General features: G+C 40.3%; 2 protein-coding genes across 2 annotated transcripts; one reads left to right on the top strand and one right to left on the bottom strand.

Moving 5' to 3' along the window:
* The first annotated feature begins 1,850 nt into the window (after window positions 1–1,850).
* LOC109470819 (putative glycerol-3-phosphate transporter 5) lies at window positions 1,851–8,630 on the top strand. Its single transcript, XM_019769910.1, has 12 exons — window positions 1,851–2,135; window positions 2,848–2,940; window positions 3,273–3,353; window positions 3,546–3,614; window positions 4,285–4,410; window positions 4,643–4,702; window positions 4,829–4,901; window positions 5,865–5,931; window positions 6,128–6,218; window positions 6,344–6,438; window positions 6,812–7,047; window positions 7,369–8,630. The coding sequence occupies exons 1-12, from the start codon at window positions 2,034–2,036 to the stop codon at window positions 7,539–7,541; spliced, it is 1,266 nt and encodes a 421-aa protein (XP_019625469.1). The 5' UTR covers window positions 1,851–2,033; the 3' UTR covers window positions 7,542–8,630.
* LOC109470505 (thioredoxin reductase 1, cytoplasmic-like) lies at window positions 8,410–18,552 on the bottom strand. The gene is made up of 16 exons (XM_019769468.1): window positions 18,156–18,552; window positions 17,908–17,968; window positions 16,444–16,661; window positions 15,994–16,066; window positions 15,551–15,619; window positions 15,234–15,284; window positions 13,659–13,696; window positions 13,273–13,377; window positions 12,924–13,039; window positions 12,222–12,447; window positions 11,779–11,865; window positions 11,554–11,630; window positions 11,162–11,318; window positions 10,511–10,714; window positions 10,062–10,196; window positions 8,410–9,713 (listed from the first exon to the last, which is right to left on the bottom strand). The coding sequence occupies exons 1-16, from the start codon at window positions 18,264–18,266 to the stop codon at window positions 9,651–9,653; spliced, it is 1,791 nt and encodes a 596-aa protein (XP_019625027.1). The 5' UTR covers window positions 18,267–18,552; the 3' UTR covers window positions 8,410–9,650.
* Window positions 18,553–18,746: the final 194 nt, after the last annotated feature.

Raw genomic sequence — 18,746 nt, forward strand, 5'->3', positions numbered from 1 at the left:
AATTTCTACCCCCTACAAAAATGGAATCAACTGGATTATTCCATGTACCAATGTACATACATTTGTAATACTATAGTACTAGTCGGTAACCCAATGACTCCTGAAGCATTTTCCCTCTCTGTGAGGCTTAACCAAAACCGGAGAAAAGTGAGAAATAATCCTCCTTAACGCACAGGTGCGGTACGCGAGGTATAACCACTCGAATGTTAAGAGCCTCCTACAATTTTTTCCGGGGGGCAATTCATTCCAACCCATCGTTTGACCCTGGTCCTAATTGCCCGATGTCAACTACTAGTATCTCCCGAAATCAATTAGCAATTGCAGAAGGAGCACATGAGAGCCGGTTTTGACCACGCTTCGCCCAGAGAAAAAAATCACAACCGTTCACAGCCCATGCAGGAATAAATTCAGTCAGCGATATTAAATTTCCTGGGAGCAATTTCCATTACACAAAGCAGGCGTATTGTTTGTAAGGGCTCTTGGCGTTAGGTGATTGAGTATGCTAACATGAAACACGCTCATTGCATTTCCAATATCCCATTACTGCAATTGCCAAAGACATATTTTTTTGGCGCACAAGATTTACGGTCGCAGCGTGCATGTGACCAGCACGAGCATTTTCACAGCCAGGAAACAAGATGCAATCAATCTTTTTTCCACGCAAGGAAAGTGAAAAATCACCTCCCAACGTTAAATTTAGACAAAGTCTATTCCCTATGGTTAGATTTTTCACATCTGTAAAAGGTTGTATCCCATGGGAGAGATGCAAAAATTATATTCTACCCGGCTTTTATATGTGATGCCAATTGATGCACAATTTGCAGCACAAGCCTACGTGGTGCCAGATAACAGAACGGAAAAGTTTAAAATCCATTCTGTCCCGTTTTCTAAAAAAATAATTTATTACGGTGGATATGCGTCTTTTTGCAACAAAGGCCGTTATTTTCAAGCCGTTTCAAATTTAACTACATACACGTTACTACATATGCAATGTAAACAAATCATAATGGATATGAAGTGCCGGTATTGCAAATCTTAAATTTTGCCGCCCTCGATGGAAACCCTTGGTTCTGAATTTTCGCCAGAGGAGACGATTATGATGGTGATCCAGAATATTTCATTGTTCTTCTTCACCGATGCCTGAATTTTCAATTTAGACATTTGAGGAATACATAAATCACACAAGAAAACGTTAGAAAATCAAAACATTTCTTTAAAAAAAAAACACTAACCTTTTAGAGAGATTGAGACATTTCCTCTGCAGATACAGGTAATGCACTGCCCGACAAAGAGCCCCACGATGAAGCGATTGGGAACAGCGGATCCGTCCGTACGATTGTAAACATTGCCTTCTGGCCAGGATTCGCATTGGGGAAAGTGAATATGTATGAACACCGCATCCAAATAAAAATCCTGATGAACCGCATTTGAATTGATTCAGAACTACATAGCTGACGGAGAAAAACAGAACATGTTGTGTGTAGACTATCCATCTCCAAAACGTTTTATGAGTGGTTTACTCATTAATTTCCCTTACGGGTAATAAAATAAAAGAAATGACATTCCACGTTAGTATGCCGTTGCACCTGTTCCGTGATTCTGCAGTGCAGAGTAGGTCCGCATAGAGACGCTTTTGAATAATGTAATATTTCACAAGGTTGTCGCATAATCGACCAATAACACCATGTTTTCCTATTCAATCATTTGATGACAGCATTTCTTTTATTCAGATAATGTTATTTCTTCCGAAAGACTGTATTTCTTACCGACACTGACCTCTTGCCAAATCCGGATCAAACTTTCCCGCCAAAAATTAAATCAGAACGTTCATTTCCGGGTCGTCTGCTCCAACATGGCGGCTGGTGCGTCGTTCGACAAACAGGGTTAAAATCTCGTTCTCCCATAATCTAACGTCGCCGTTTGTACTAATTATCTACTTTCATTCCTTCCTTGTGACCCATGCTGTTCGAATAGTTAGTTTGTAGAACGACTTAGGGGTAAAATTGTGCGTGAGAGAGGGAAGAAGTGTCGGGATGTTGTCGTTTAGTCGTCTGCAGAGAAGACAGGTGGCGACGTTCGTTCTGACCTGGGTGGCGTACGCCTCCACATACCTGGTCAGGAAACCGCTGGGGGTGGTAAGAACGGACTCCTATTATTCATGACTTCTTTCATTGAAGAAAAGTAAAATATGTAGACAACAATGCATAATACTGTCCTGCTTTGGTTTCACTGCTTTGCCATCCCATGCCAACTTGTGGCCTTGAATGACCTCTTACAGCTTTATAAGCTGTTACATATTCATCAGTGATAGCCACATATAATTATGTGGCGGGCATGAAATCACACTGCAGATGTGCACAGTTTTGAAAGGGTAAAAGTAATAAAATAATTGTTATCAATTGTATAGATCATTTGCTGTATTTGTATGTTTTCAATGACCCTTCATCCTACCAAGAGACAATTTGTTTCCAAAATGTAACATCCGTGTCCATAATATCACCAGGGTCCATAATATCGCCACCTTAAGAAAAAGTGTGCTTAAAGATATTTTTACTGCAACATACCCTAGGTATGTACATTTGAGGTGTGCAGGAGTGCATACCAAAAGTATGTTGCAGTAAAAATATGTTATTAAACACTATTTCTCAAGGTGGCGATATTATGGACCCTGGTGATATTATGGACACGGATGTTACAGGTTTGGTTAGTTCAAGATGCATGCAATGATAAATCAATCAAACAATTTATAAAATCAGTATGTATTCCATGATTGTTGTAACAAGATTAGCATCTTAAACCTAGATAACTCAAAGGTCCATTTTTGCATGTCCCCTGCTTTACACACAGATCAAGACAGACCTGGCCTCAGAACTGAGTTTGACTAAAACACAGCTGGGATGGCTGGACACCTCCATGCTGTTACCTTACGCTACCATGCAGGTACTGTTCTATGATTCTATTACTGGTTATCATCACAAAGATTTCAACTGGAGACAGTCATACTGAATAAAGAGACTCTTTTTACACAACCATCACTGTCTGTCCCCTTCTCAGGGCACATCAGGAAGGTAACAGATGGTCACCAAAATGTCGGCTGAATAAAAGACTTGATTGTGTGAAAAGAGTCTCTTTATTCAGTGACTTACCAACCTGATAAAACTATACACAGAAATGAGATAGTCATACTGATTTTGTCATTGAATCAGCTTGGCATTCCTAAGCACATACCTGTGTACCTTTAGATTTTTTTACACTTTGTGTACTCCCAATAGATGATCCTGGGTCCTCTGGCAGACAAGTTTGGTGCCCGTAGTACCCTGGCCTGGTGCCTGTTTCTGTCAGCAGCCTCTGTGGTAAGTCATCAACCACTCGCTAACCTGCCACTAACAATGTAGTAGATGTATTAGCATTTGCCATGTTCAATGCCATGTAAGTGTTAGGTAATCAATTCCCTGTTAACTGGCAACTCTCTCAGGTGTTTTTCTGGGTGTTTGTATCAATCCTCAAGTTGTTTCTGAATGTTGCAACTTTGTCTCTATTTCCAGGTTGGATTTGGTACATGGATAGACGTGTTCCTTCTCATGATCATGCTGTTCTTCAATGGAGTTGCTCAGGTAAAACCCTTATCTATTGTATCTGAAAATACAATGTTTATCTTGTGCAATGATAGTTCAGCACCAAGGACAGAGAAAAACAAATTATACATTCAGGTTAACACCTTGTCTGTCAAGAAAATACAATATATATATCTTGTGCAATGATAGTTCAGCACCAAGGACAGAGAAACAATGTGGTAGTTCAGCACCAAGGACAGAGAAACTATACAAAACTACAAAATAAGGTATTGAGTACCTGGGATCAAAAGTGAGTGGATATCAGTAATCCATACAGTAGGGTATTCAACTTCTGTCTGCAAGTTCTCTAGAGGAGTAAAGGTGATACCAGGGCAAATGAAGGCTGCACCTGGTACTCAATACCTGAATCCCAGTTGGCACTGACCAATTTTAAGGGCACAGCTGTTCATTGATAGAATTGACCTATAGGTGACAAGTGTAAATGACTCTAATTTATAAATCTTCAGAAATCTGGAGTGTAAACAGGGCAATCAAGGTAAACTGATTATTTTTAAGAAAGACCTTTTACAGTACCCGTGTATTTCCAGACAGGACTTAATATGCATGTATGGCATTGTGATAATACATGTAGTTGGAAAAGTAATAGGTAAATGTTTTATTTCATTTGTGACATTGCTATCAACACTCTCTTTTTCTTATTCATTTCCAGGCTCAGACGTGGCCGTGCTGTGTGAAGGCCCTCGGCTCCTGGTACCCTGACAGGCAGCGCAACGCCATATTTGGTATCTGGGGGACCTGTACCTTTGCTGGGGGCATCATGGGAACTGGTCTAGCAGTGAGTACAGGATGGGGTTAAAAAGAGGAAGGGAGAAACCACATTATACAAGATTTATTGATGCTGAATACAAAACGTTTTTTCAATCAATGACCAGTTGTTGTTTTTTTGCATTTTTTGTATTCTCACTACTCATTGATTGACCATAACATTTGGTTATTTTAGTCTTGTGGGTTTTGAAAGTTTTTGTAACCTTCAGAAAATAGTTGATGAGTGATATTCTTTCCCCCAGGTACACATACAGAGGATGTATGGATGGAGGTCTGTGTTCTTCTACCCAGCACTCGTAGTGGTAAGTTCATTAACAGATTTCATGTTATTTGCGAATGATCCCAGATCTTTTCCGGAACTTTTCACACCAAAAAGCATGTAAGAATTGTGATGTTTTGGTAACATTGTTCTCTTGTTTTGCTTTAAGGCTGCAGTGGGAGCACTTGTCTATATCTTCCTGCACACTCCATGGGAAGTTGGGCTGGATATACCAGGGAAAGGTAAGTTTAAGTAGACAGGCTGGACCCAAGTACATGTACAACAGGACTGACATACATTCATACGAAATTTTGAACTGCCTAATGATATATAAATCACAACCAAGTGTGACTTAATGTTTAAACTTTCCACATTTTTCGTACATACAAAACGTAGGTTAGCCTAGGTACCATCCTATTTGTATACCTGGGGCTCCCATACTCACTCCCTAAATATAATATGGAATACAAAGAGGATGGCACCCTGGCTGTACATGTGTATCATCATGCATCAAAAGTGCATTAAAACACCAAGTTTTCTGCCACTTCCTGTGTTAGCTACAAAGACAGCTCCCTCCTACAGCCGCCCCATGGTGTCCACTCCTTACGGGGAGAGTATGAGAACCTTGCAGGCCCAGAGAACACACAGGACTCCTGTCCTATATGCTGGTAGTAAGGCCCTTCTGAGTGTGAACTGCCCTAGAGTTTTTGCTGGCTGATGCAGGCTAATCATTTAACATGTCAGAAAGATATGAGAAGATATTGTCTTCAGGAATGCAGAATGAGGTTGACCACAGCTAACTTCGTGGAATGAAATGAATCTCACATACATGTACCTGTAGTTTGACATACTTAAGAAATGTTAGTGCTGGTAATACAGGCGTGAGCATCTCTTTCATATTTTCCTAACACTTGCAAATAATATACCAAACACTGTTTGGACAATAGCATGTAGGTATTAGCAGAATGAAATTGTATTAATAACCTACTGTAGAACATACCTTGACGGACCAAAAGGTAAAACTCACAGGTATTGGATGCTACCTGTTTGCTCGTACACTGTATGTTTTGTATGAACATTCCATGGCTGCATGTGGGCTACAATGTTTGCTGTTCATGTACTACTCTAACATAAGTATGTATGAAAGTTTTATGTGTGATCAGACCTGCAAAACTACCACTAATATCTGCTTTGTAACTTGTCAGATCCAGAGCCAGTGTCTAAAGCAGGAAACACCACTTCCCTCAAATTCTGGCAACTGTTGGGAATAAAGTAGGTAGCAGGTTTGTTGTCTATGTACTGATGATTTGAATTTACCAAGAGTTAGGTTATATGTTATCTTATATGTCCCTTACTTCATACTAACAGGTGGTTGTTTTAACAAAATGCTGTGTTTATAAAAAAAATAAAAGGTGCCTCAATTGTAAGTTGATGTACTAGTATATATGTTCTTCTGTATCTTTCCCAGAATGTTACCAGAGCTGGCTGCTACTGTCTTCTTTGTAAAGATTGTCAGGTACTGTCTGCTGATGTGGCTGCCTATGTACTTGTTTCAAGAGGTGAGCATGGATGCATAAACTGCCCACATACTTTAACTTGTATTTTTTAGAAGCCCTTTATTAAAAGCCCTGTAAAGATCCTTGGCTCACTCTTATCTTTCAACACTTGTTGTAAACTTTTTCAGCTTCATTACAGCAAAGCTCAAGCAGGGTTGCTGTCTACTTCATTTGAGATTGGTGGTGTGTTGGGAAGTGCAACACTGGGAGTGTTCATTGATAAGTGAGTATTATTCGTTCCTCTCCTTGTTTCAGGCATGTAAAGTTGAGTCGACTCAATTTCCTGTAGTAAGTTTAATCAACCCTATTCCATAGCATACCGATTTCTGTGAGGCAAAAATGCAGTACGTTGACAGAAAACAGTCGCTTCTGTATTGTAATCTGGTTCTAGCTTTTCAGATTCATGGGTGGTACCCAAAAAACAAAGGGACTCCTCATGTAGCTTATTTCTGGGCTATTTCAAACACTTGAAATGTGCTACGAAATTGGATTAAATGTCAATATCAGATTTCCTCATCCAGAATATTTTGTTTTGCTACCTTAAAATTGCATTGGATGCCTTTAAATCTCCTGATCATTCCGTTTATTTCTCGCAGACTGTTCCATGGTGACAGTCTGCAGGGGGTGTCTACAGTCATCATGTTCAGTACCCTGTCCCTGATCCTGTTCCTCCTCACCGCCTCCTGGGGCATACCCTTCAACGTCATGTGTATGCTGCTGACAGGGATGTTCAACTGTGGGCCTGATGCCATCCTGACTGGGTCACTACCTACACAGCTGGGGGACAAGGATGGGAGGAATGCACACGCCGCCATCTCAGGGTTCATTAACGGTGAGAACCTTGTCTTATACCTTTAATGTCATGTGTATGCTGCTGTTCAACTGTGGGCCTGATCAGGTTGTTACCCAATTGTTCTGTAGTTTAATGTGTGCCTTCTGTATTTGTATCAGCATAGCCAATATAACTGCCCCCCCTCCACATAACACACCAGCTTCGTAGGCACACGGCGCAATGGCAGCTGGCTATATCAGAAGTTGACTTGTTACACCTAGCCTCTGTCTATCTAACATTGTTTAAAGCTTTATAAAGCTATCTTTATCTTCTGTTTTTATTTTTAGAATAACACAATCTTGTCATTTTTTTTCCCTGTAGGTTTTGGCAGTGTGGGTACAGTGTTGCAGGGTCCCATCATCGGAGCCATAGCAGAGTGGTACGGCTGGGAGGGCACCTTCTACTTCATGATCGTCGTTTCTCTGATAGCAACGTTCTGCATCTGTCGAGCTGTGTCCACACGGCAGGATCTACCAGGGGCATTGGTTAGATAGCCCAGTCAAACTGTTTCACTGTAGGTTAGCTTCAGTTTTGAGCTCAAATTTGATCTGTATTTTTAAGCTCAAATTTGATCTGTAAACAAATTTGGAACTGAAACATCCTGTTGTTACATCTTTTGATGATGATATTGACTGAGAGAGAGAGAGAGAGCTTCCATTGATACATGTATCTTAGTAGTAACACTCTGTAAGTGTTAAGTACGTGTCTTCCTATACATGTTCATGTGGCCCCTTTTGGGCCATGTTCCCCAATTTTCACACAGAATATTTTCTAGACCAATACATATCCATCTAATCTTAAGTGCAATTCAAAATACGTTAGGATATTCTCAAATGCAATGGTTAATGTAGTTACTTACAGACTCAGGTTTCCATAACGCATTGTGCTAGATCCTTGTGAGTGTAATGAGTTATAATACTGCAGTGTTGATACAAAACAAGACCAGTTCACAGAAGGATAAGGGAATTCTCGTCAATTGTATTTTGCTTGCAGTAAGACACCTGGTGTAACAGCAGGCTATTTTAAGTACCAGAAGTGTATATTGTATCATGCTACAATGCTCTTAGACACCTGATATTCTATGCATCATGGAGGTTAACCTTGTGATAATTGTTTACCATTTGTTTGGTATATGTTTAACCAAACTTCCATGGTGAAGTGAAAATTATTTACCATTATTGAAGTTCTACATGATCCCAATAAAAAGGTTAGACTTATTGGTAATTTTCCCGTCTACAAACTTTACTCGAGAAGTAGTTAATTAGCCACAAGCAAACTTATTTATATATGTACTTACTAACAAAGAAGGCTACAACAACCTTACTGACAGACTTGGAAACAGAAATGAGAAAACAACAAAGGCTTTTTTACCTGTAATCATTGTGCATAGGAAAGTAGTGTAATAATCCATTTCTCACATTTCCTGATTCGTCTAAAATAAATCAGAATTCCACAAATGCTGTAGGTTTTCTACATTAAGTTTGCATGTCATCTTAGAAACTGTCCTAGAGAGCATACATATCATCTGATTTGAGGATTGTGAAGACAAGTGATTAAGGAATTGTGGCTGTGATCCACTAATTTAAACGGTACATAGTAACAGAGTTCACCAACCTATGACAAAAGCTTCATTTCAAACTCATTCAAAGCTTTCATTGGAAGAGCTTCAAGGCATTTATACAGGTGAAATGTGTAAGATACATAGTACCATTGTATATTTAATCTACAAACTTAGTTTACCAGGTGGTACACACAGCAGTTTCAAGTCTCCTCTAGCCCAGATCTGGGTTTGAAAAGGAGACCGTCATAAATGCACTTTGCTTAAAAACTCATCAGCTGTTCAGTCACAACTGTCCTGACCATCAAGAACTTTAACAAAACAGTGGTTAGTTTACATCTGCTCTAATAGTCGCAAACAAGCAACTACCAGTGTAGACACTATGTAACCAGAATGGCACACAGGCTAATCACAAAGATCTCTCTTCAATTTCCACTTACAAGTGTACTCTTTTTCGTCATATCAGTGTGATCCAATCTTGAATGGTTACCGCTGTTCTGTTAACCTGACAGTCACAGTGTTGAAAAGACTGCTGAGTTTTACGGCAGGAACGTGCTATGCTGTGTCACCACCTTTGGTGAGTTTGGAGTTTCACCCCCGCTATTGCTTCTTGTCCCCTTGACTTGCAGACCAACATGGCTGCCACCTCTTATGTTACAGTAACGAGCCAGATGTTTGCTTCACCTTATGATAATATAAATTACAAGGCTGAAGTATGGTTTCATGTGTGGTGATACCACATTGTGTTTTCTTTGTTTTAAAACATGGACATTGTCAATTGTATCACACATTGACAAAGTCTGTGTCTTATAGAAGAGGATGATTTGAGCATCGCTTAAATTTTATCCGTCTTTCCAACACAAGTAAAGATGTACACCCACAGAAATCAAGTCAGTGAGAGTGAATTCCTTTTGTGAGCAAGAATGTGTTTGTTCCTTACAACCTGAGCAGCAAGCATGTATATAATTCTGGCTCCTGTACGTTTATCTTAAAGGTTAGAGGTGGCTTTTGATCTGCCGGGGACGAGCAACAGCGGGGCTTAACCTCAGCAGCCAGTCTTGGTGGGGTCTTCCCCCGAGCCCTTAGTGATGTCCATCGTTGTGAAAATCTGGACAAACAGAAAAGCATATAGAGCTTCAGGATTCAAGATGTGTTTATGATAATTACTGTGTCTCTTCCTGAATTCAAGTCAATCTATAGTATTACTTAGTTGGTACATCAATATAATACAAGGGCATTGCAAAGAAGGAAGTAATGCAATGAAAGTGTTTGACAGTCAAATGTTAAGAAACATTGTTGTTAAGGAAAAAAAGATGATAGATTTGACATATGTATGAGACGAAATACCACCATTTGAGACTAAAGATATCTCTGAATGGCCCTTAAATATGATACACATGCATACCTTATGTCAGAGGAATTACTTTTCTTTTATACAATTTATGTGGATACCTACCTCAGCATTGGTTGGGTGGATCCCGATGGTGGTGTCCAGTTGAGCCTTGGTCATCCCACACTTCATGGCAGCCCCGTAGCCCTGCGTGATCTCCCCGGCATTGGGGCCGAGAACATGGAAGCCCACCACTCGCTCCTGGCAGGAACAGAACAGGAAGATTATATTCTCAACCGACTCAGTCTATTTGGAAGTTGGTTATAATGTATAATGTTGTTGTACTATAACAACTGTTATACTTTCCCAAGACATAAATTACTCACAGCCATGTACAAAATATATTTGCACTAGCTTTATAAGCTTTCTGCCTACTTAAGTATACAGGCAGCAAATAAATGATTAACATGAACCTACAAAAGGGTAAGTACAGTATTACAAGACAACTTTTTTCAACTTTTGGGCTGCTCAATTGAACTTAATCTCTACCAGACTCCCAGAGTAATGATACTTACATTGTCCTGACGATTACAGATGATTTTTGCATAGCAGTCGTTGGGGTCGTAACCTGGAACGGTCCACTCCAGGGGCTGGAAGTTGGAGTGGTACACCTCAATGTTGTCCTCCCCGTATTTTGCAATGGCATCTTCCTCTGACAAACCGCAGGCCCCATACTCCAGGGGGGTGAAGACAGTTGTGGGAACATTTACGTAGTCCGTCTAGGGGGTGTAAAGAAGTCAAATACTTTTTAGATATGTATTATAAATAATACAGCAATCTTATAGTGACAGAACAACATTTGGAAAGGAAAATATTCACCCCAAAGCATTACACAAAACAATATATTTTCCTTCACTGTAGGATCCTGCCAGGTTTAGGAAAGCATTCCTGACTGCCCCCCCTCCCCCTGGCCCCGTCAATTTCAACAATGAAATAACCCCAGGGTAGAGTTTTAAAAAATGAGTTGGTGACATTATAATATTCTTTCGGTCCTTACGGTATAAGTTTAGGGTATTATCATAATTAGAGTGTCTTCACTTTTATTTATAAAAGTAGATAAGTCTCTTAGGATTGTTAGATATTAGCGGTGATTCAACTTCCACTTATAATTTATACCTACTACAATTATTTTAAAATTAAGTTTCACAAAGTGTTGCTATGTTTACTTTAGCCTGTGAGCCCCCGTACAGCCTCTGTGCCAGCAGCTTGCCAGCCTGAATGGCGACTGGTGTCAGCTCCAACTTTCCCTCCAGGACGTCACCAATTGCATAGATGTGAGGCTGGTTTGTCTGTTCCTCATCGTTCCCGTAGATCTTACCATTCCTGAAAGTCAAAAACAAGAATTTCTGAATGTCTCATACATTTTGCTGACAACAATGTTAGTTAAAATTCTTTTGGTGTATAGGGCGATCAATGCCCACCTCCATTTCTATAGCTTCTGGATGTCATAATTGTGCAAGCACTACAGCAGAGGGCTAGCCCACTCTCATATGTGCTGAACATGTAAACAGAGTGAACTGTAAAGTAAAAGAAGAAGGACACATTCAGATATGCTTACTTTGTGTTGAACTGTACTCCAGCTTTTTCCAGGTGTATTCCTTCTGTGACAGCATCCCTCCCAATGCCAAACAGTATCTGAGGAGGAAAGAATTCAAACAATGAGGTCAAACCTTTCACTAAAATAAAATGTCTGACACCAAAGACAGCCATAGGTATAAAAAAACCCAAGGAGCTGTCTACGATTTCCTAACAAAGGGGTTTACATCACCAGAAGGGTCCTTACCGTGTTGCCCTCCCAGACCACTTCTTTCCCATCTTGCATCCCTGTCACTCGCAGCTTCCCAGGCTGCCCTTCTTCCAGCCGCTCCACCTACAAGAGGGGGAAAAGGAAATAACATCAGTTGTCTGAAAAATGGGCTCGCGGCCAACGACTTACGAGAAAGGAGGTTTTGGACCTTTTTCATTTCAGTCAGTACTTAATCCCTTTCTTGTGTGTCAAGAAGAAAAAAGATGCCGTCTTCATGCAGGCTACACAACACTTAGACACGTTTTGGAATTGGGATGTGTTCTCGATGCTAAAGCGCCACCTATATTGGCTACATATGGCATCAAGAAGCAGAACTCCAGCCAGGAGCTCCGAGGAAGGTGTCTGGTAGACACCAACAAAAGTTGGTCGTGAAAAAGAAAATATCCTAGAAAAAAAAGCTGTAAGTCAGTAACCCTGACCTTGGTGGGCACACAGCCCCTGATGAACTTCATCCCTCCCTTCTCCATGTAGGCGCCGACCTTCTCAGCCATCTGCTGGTCAAAGCCCCTCAGCAGGATGGACCGTACCATTACGGTGGTGTCCAGGCCGATCCCCCGCAGGAACCCCGCACACTCCAGCGCCACGTACGACGCACCAACCACCAGGGTCTTCCCGGGACAGTAGGGCAGCGAGAACAGGTCATCACTGCAGGAGACACACAACGTTAAATGTTTTGGTTGAAAAAACAATATTGAGCATGGTGTTTGTTACGTTGATCCAATATACTGAATATGGCAATGTAGAATCTAATGTCTAAAAATAAATAAATAACCCATATACAGTCAAACCTGCCCAACAAGACCACTCAGGGGACTAATAAAATCTGGTCTATGTGAACAGGTGGTCACTATAGATGCTGAAGGGTCTATACGGGGTCCATGTGGCATAATTATTAATGGCGTGATGCAGTGTTTGCCTCAGAACCAAGAGGTCCCGGGTTCAAATCCTGCCATGTCACCAATTTTGTGCAAGTGGAAATAGTACTTAGCTTTGGTTGGGGACTTCCCTCAGATAAGACATTAAATGGAGGTCCTGTGTTTGAGAAGAGTCACACCTTGCGTACACAGAGCCTGCCAGACTTGTCTAAAACAGTACAGGTCCTTCTCTCACTCTCCCCTTACCTGGTGATGCCGTACTCCTTAGCTCCTGGGATGTCAGGGTACCTCGGCCTCATCCCTACTGCCACCAGGAACCTTTCCGCTGTGGCTGTGTTCTCCTTCCCTCGCCTGTTCACTGTCTGCAAAACAATATTAGTTACCATCGTGGTAAACATGGTTTTGTTTGCAGGTGTTCACTGCAAGTCATTACACTGATGTGCTGTGTTTTATTTAATACCACAGGTTTTGTTTCCTCTTCTTAGCTATGTGAGTATGTCTATGATGCTACTTAAACATTTCTTCCCACACAACTTGCTGTATTACACAGCTTATTTCACAGTATGTGTTATCAACAGTAGAAGAAAATACCCACCTTTATAGTGTGTGGATCCACAAACTCAGCGTAGGCGTTCTCATACTTCACATCCTTATCCCTCAGGGCCACCCTGTAGCCCCAGTTCAGGGATCCAATATAACTCTATACAAACAGACAAAAAAGAAAAGAGGTCATTACTTAAACTGATTCGTATCAGCATCCATATATTTCATTGAAACTAAATGACCAATACATGTAGAATGCAAGGTGGTAATATCTTGAACATCTTCATTTATAAAAAAAATAGATTATTCGAAACATTTTCATGAAATAAGAAAAATTATGTCTTTAAACTCTGCTTTGAAGCTTTCTTGCTTTATGCGACATCATGGCACATTACAAACAACATAAACCTGGATGTAACAGATGTACATGTAACTAACCTGGATGGCTTCTTTCATTGTGTTCCAGTTGTGTTTCACTAGTAAGAGAGAACAGAAAAACATTACATTTTAATAACAGTACATTGGGTTTCGTATGTAGTACTTGGCATTACTGTGAGGGCATTTGGCTCATTCTCATTGAAATGTACAAAATGGTGATTTTTTGGGTCGAAAAATCGATGATCTGTTTTTTCAGGCAAACCTACCTTATTTTTTAGGAAAACATCTCAATTAATGATTACCAAAAAAGGACAGCTTAATTGCCACGGGAAGTTACCGAAAATTTATGCACTTAGATAAGACATATGTAAACAATGCAATTTTTAGTGCGGCAAAAACGCTGGAACATCAGCATGAATTGGGTAAACGTATTCATGACATCACCTCAAAAGCCATTAGTTTAGACGTCAGTATCTATGAAAGTACTTCTGTCAACCCATTATTTACTGGTAAATTTACACGTATCGAACACATGAAGATAGCTAAATGCAGTGTATAGAAGTAGCAAAAAATATCTTTGGAAGCAAAGAAGAGTAGAGTCTGTTGACGCCACAGAGGGTTATTTTTCTTCGGATTCATATTTTTTCTACTTTATTTCCAACTATTATGTTTATGGTGCATAGGGAAGGGAAATTCAATCTCTTGTTACGTCTTTTCCGCTACAGGTGTAACTTCCATTACCGGTAACGGATGTTACAAAACGGACGTTTTTGTTTATTTCTCCAGAAGATCTGCAGTTTTTATCTTCATCCTTTGAGAACAAGGGGGCATAAGTACGGACATTTTAAAACTGGGCGACTTTTTATATACCAGGTGAAGTAACTAAAATTGAAAGTAAAAACAACGGTAACGGATGTTACATTCATTACTGTAAAACAATTTGTTCAGCGAAGGTAGCTACAAATGACAGCACACACTCTTTTCATCTTCTCTTAGAAACCTAGAAAACTTGCTAAAAGTCATCAAAATGGCAATTTCTTGTCTTATATGTGACTCTATCTAAACTGCACGACCGTCTTACTTGAGCGGTAACGGATGTTACAGAACTTGGCGACAGGTATGAACCACCTCGCACGACGTACAGGAATAGTGACAGGAGCGATCTGACTTGATTAGTCAGAGGGCCTGGCCATCCAACTTCATCAGGCAGAAAACTACTGCCGTAATCAAATTGCTACGTTTTAGGCTGCTTTTTAAAGTTTCTATTTCGTCTCAGGCGACAGCCGCTTTTTAGGGGGAGAAATCCAACCCGCGACCATAATTTATCTCAAGTCATCAATCAAACCTGGGTTTGTGGTACATTTTTCGTGAAACATAGTAAGTGTAGTGGAAAAGTGAAGAAAGCAACGATGAGGTCCATGATTTGGCTCATACCTAGTCGTAAAGAGTGGCGACAGCATTTTGTACATTTGAATGAAAACGAGTGATTTGCATGCATAACTATGGGAAATCCTTATCCTACCATGAATACGAACAACCTTTTCTCATTTTAACCCTGTGTTTCATTTTGTTTTTCTTCTATCAAGTAATCTGATGTAGGCAACCATCTAAAGACAGGCCAACTCATGCTCTCACCTGCTTCTGGCACCTCCCATCCAAACTTCCTGGAGTCATCAACAGCATGACCTATCAACAGGATAAAAACAGGACAAAGATGTCACAACTGGAAAAAAGATGTGTCAAATCATACCAGAAATCATGAAGAACTTTTAGCATTTCCCATCTTTCCTTATAGTTGATGAAGAGAAACCAAGCCCACCAATTCAAGGCACAAAAACTGTTCATTCAGGGCAGACAGCAACAAAGTTTATTTTCCACTTCATAAAAAAATGTTTCTTCACTTCATCAAACAACACTCATTGTACATACTAGTATTGTGACGAAAAACTTACCCAGTAGTGCAGCCTGGTGCATGAGCTTCTTGGGAATACATCCTACATTAACACAGGTGCCTCCCAGGCCTGTAGGTCAACAAACAAAATCACAACATTAACTCATGTCTCTTCATGCTTTGCATGATTTCAGTCTTGGACTATTTGGCTAATACAAATCACTTCTCAATGTAACATTATTTATTCCACAGCAAGCAGTTTTTGAGCATTAATGCCTTTAGGAATCTGTAGTCATTCATCAAATTGTTTCTGTCTTTCTCTATCTCTCCAGTTACTTCATAAAATATGTACTTGTTTGCAACAGTTGCACCTGGAAATGTTTACTTCACAACTTCCATTTCTTTGCCATTTCTGTATCCACACCAGGTGGCTAGCAGGATATGTCTAGTTGAATATTATTGATTTATTGATCTTTTTAGCTCTTGACAGCTAACAAAACTCACCCCATGTTGTTCCAATAGGTGACGGCTTGACAAAGTCACATACTAACACTTTCTTCCCAAGCTTGCCTGCCTCCTGAAAAACAAAAATGGGCGCCAGGTTGATTTTCTGTGAGTTAAACGACAGTAAATCTAAGTGAAAAACACCAATGGTTTCTGAATGACAGTCCAACCTGTGATACCAGTGACTACATACATGGCCATTGTGACAAGTTAACTGTCAACTTTTTGGTGGTCCCTTAGATGATTTTTCCAAGTGAGCAAGCATTACGAATCCTGTGTATAGTGACCACCTGTCCACATAGACCAGATTTTATTGGCCCTGTGAGTGGTCTTCTTCAGCAGTATTGAAGGAACAGTTGTATATTGTACATATTAGTATGTGTGTGTGTGGTTGCATATTGCTTAACAGTAATCATAAAACCCCACCACAGTGTAATTAAAGTCTCAGACCTTGGAGGCAGCCAGCCCTCCTGATCCCCCTCCGATCACGATCAGATCGTAGTCGTACGTTTGCGTGTTCTCTGACAGCATGGGTAAGAGTTTAGCGTCAGTGTGGAGCTTGAGCGTGTCGTCACACCCTCCCACATGCGCCTGGTTGATGTACACGTTGGGAACCGTCTTCTGCCCACTCAACTCATGCAGGGCATTCTGCAGGTCTCCTCCATTTTCTGTCAAACAACAAAAATATTTAATGCTCAAATGTTGCATTTTTAATAACAAAAGATACATTTCTGAATTCAGTACAACCTTGAGTAAAGGAAAATTATCTAATTTCATTTCAATGCAAAATTTGACTTAAATTTTGGGAATAATCTCCAGTCTAGCTGGAGTAACCATTAACATACAAAATGTGCAATGCGTGTGATTGGTGTAGTTGAAAGACTGTTTTACTGCCATTTTCCTCTGTCTAAAATAGTCCAGGTGGACTGTTATTCACTCCCACTTAAAACTCTCCATAGGAAAACCCTAACACAAAATTACATCCCACAATACGGTTCAAATCAAACAATGTCCTTTGTTGCTAAAAATGTTTGCACAGTGAAAAGCCATCTTGATTTGTCATTTCTGCAAATACTCAAGTGTCAAAATTACAAAGACGCTGTATAAACCAGCTGCTTTCCCACTCCCAATAGGAAGTGCAGTAATTAAGACACTGAATGGTTGGAACAGTAATGTCACTTCTTGTGAGAGTACAATATTTGATGCTGCTTTTAATATCAAAGCATAAGCAACAGCCATATTTGATACCTGTTGGTAGAGAGAGGTTGCTATTTCTACTTGATATGATTTGATACGATGAAGCTGCTGGGCATATTTAGTGGCTAGCAACAGGTTTCTATTTTCACACATAGCCTAATTGCTCACTGATCTGTTGTCAAATGCAGATGACAATTCTTTTATAAATAACGTTACTAGTATATGTAACGTTATATCCTTAGGTTTTTAAATTCCACAAGCTGACTATAAGTATAAATACATTTGTACATTGAAAAACCTTGGATTAAATGACTACATAATTTTTAATGGATTTAGGCTATTAAGAGGGAAACTTTCTATAGGCATCAATCATTTAAATGTCCATATGAAATCATCCTGTTGTTCGTGTATAATAGTAACTAATACTAACTAATAGTTAACTAATTCATCATGACAGGTGTATTGAGAGGAAAAATATGTATTTGTCATCAATCAATGACAAGCAAATTCCCTATTTGCTATAACATTATAGCTATGATTCACATAATGAAATAAAATTTTGAGGATGGGTTTGTGATCCCTCGCGTTTTAGTTTCTACATTTGATCATATACAGTAACATGAGTAAAATTTGGTCCAGTTCAGCGAAAAATACGGTTCTTAGACCCATGCCCACTTTCACTGCTTTTTGTCTTATCATCATGACATCTGAGCTCACCTATTTGGTCCAGTTCCAGAGCCGTGTACGTCACACTTAGAGAGTTGAACAAGTCCTTCACCTGTACAAAAGGAAACACGCACCATTGAGAGTGCGTTAAAACAACGAGAAGAATTCCACGAGACTTCTCACGAAAAAAAATCACATGTGCACGCCCCCCTCCCACTCGGGTCGCAAATTTTTGTGAGGCTCAAGCTGGAGGTTTGAAACGTTACAATGCGATTAAAAAAGATACGAGAGAATCTTACCTTTTTACAGAAGGGGCAGTAGGACTTGCTGAAGACCATAACCTTGTTGTCGGCGATGTACTTCTGTATCGCCGCCTTCAGGTCGGCGCCGTTCGCGGTCACCGGAGGCATGTTGGCGGGAGTTCGGGCCTTAGCCGCGCGTTCGCCCGCTGAGGTCTCGGTCGACGTGCGCTTAATCTTGCCGCGACGGTCACGGCACTGCCTCGCTGAGGAGTCGGTCTTCCTGAAACTGTGTCTTCTCGCCTATACCACACCTTTGTTGATGGTACTGTGGAGCAACAGGATGCGGTGAAAATGCTTCTATAACTTACGTCGGCCACCTCCGGCTCTGCGCTACCCGGGTCACCCGGCAGTCAGCGCGCCAAGTTTTTCGAGGGGATATTCTTACCCTAGTCCGCGATGGCTATTTCAACCTCACAGACCTTGTAGCTACTTTTGTACATAAACTATTACATAAAAACTACAAATATGATGACCATATCGTATCCTACATACATTTTTATCATAAACATTTATCTGGTAATGATAAAATCACCAGAAATGAACGATATATATGTATTTTGAGCATGCCGGGAGTGGGACTGTAGGGAT

This window comes from Branchiostoma belcheri, unplaced genomic scaffold (genome assembly GCF_001625305.1).
Source record: "Branchiostoma belcheri isolate BF01 breed outbred unplaced genomic scaffold, Haploidv18h27 scaffold10, whole genome shotgun sequence".
Classification (NCBI taxonomy): domain Eukaryota; kingdom Metazoa; phylum Chordata; class Leptocardii; order Amphioxiformes; family Branchiostomatidae; genus Branchiostoma; species Branchiostoma belcheri.

Coding starts and splice junctions, on each gene's coding strand:
- LOC109470819 (XM_019769910.1), top strand. CDS start 2,034: ATGTTGTCGTTTAGTCGTCTGCAGAGAAGACAGGTGGCGACGTTCGTT. Junction 2,136..2,847: donor TCAGGAAACCGCTGGGGGTG/GTAAGAACGGAC, acceptor CTTTACACACAG/ATCAAGACAGACCTGGCCTC. Junction 4,411..4,642: donor TCATGGGAACTGGTCTAGCA/GTGAGTACAGGA, acceptor TCTTTCCCCCAG/GTACACATACAGAGGATGTA.
- LOC109470505 (XM_019769468.1), bottom strand. CDS start 18,266: ATGCCTCCGGTGACCGCGAACGGCGCCGACCTGAAGGCGGCGATACAG. Junction 13,697..15,233: donor ATGGGAGGTGCCAGAAGCAG/GTGAGAGCATGA, acceptor CTCTCTTACTAG/TGAAACACAACTGGAACACA. Junction 13,378..13,658: donor CAATGAAAGAAGCCATCCAG/GTTAGTTACATG, acceptor CTGTTTGTATAG/AGTTATATTGGATCCCTGAA.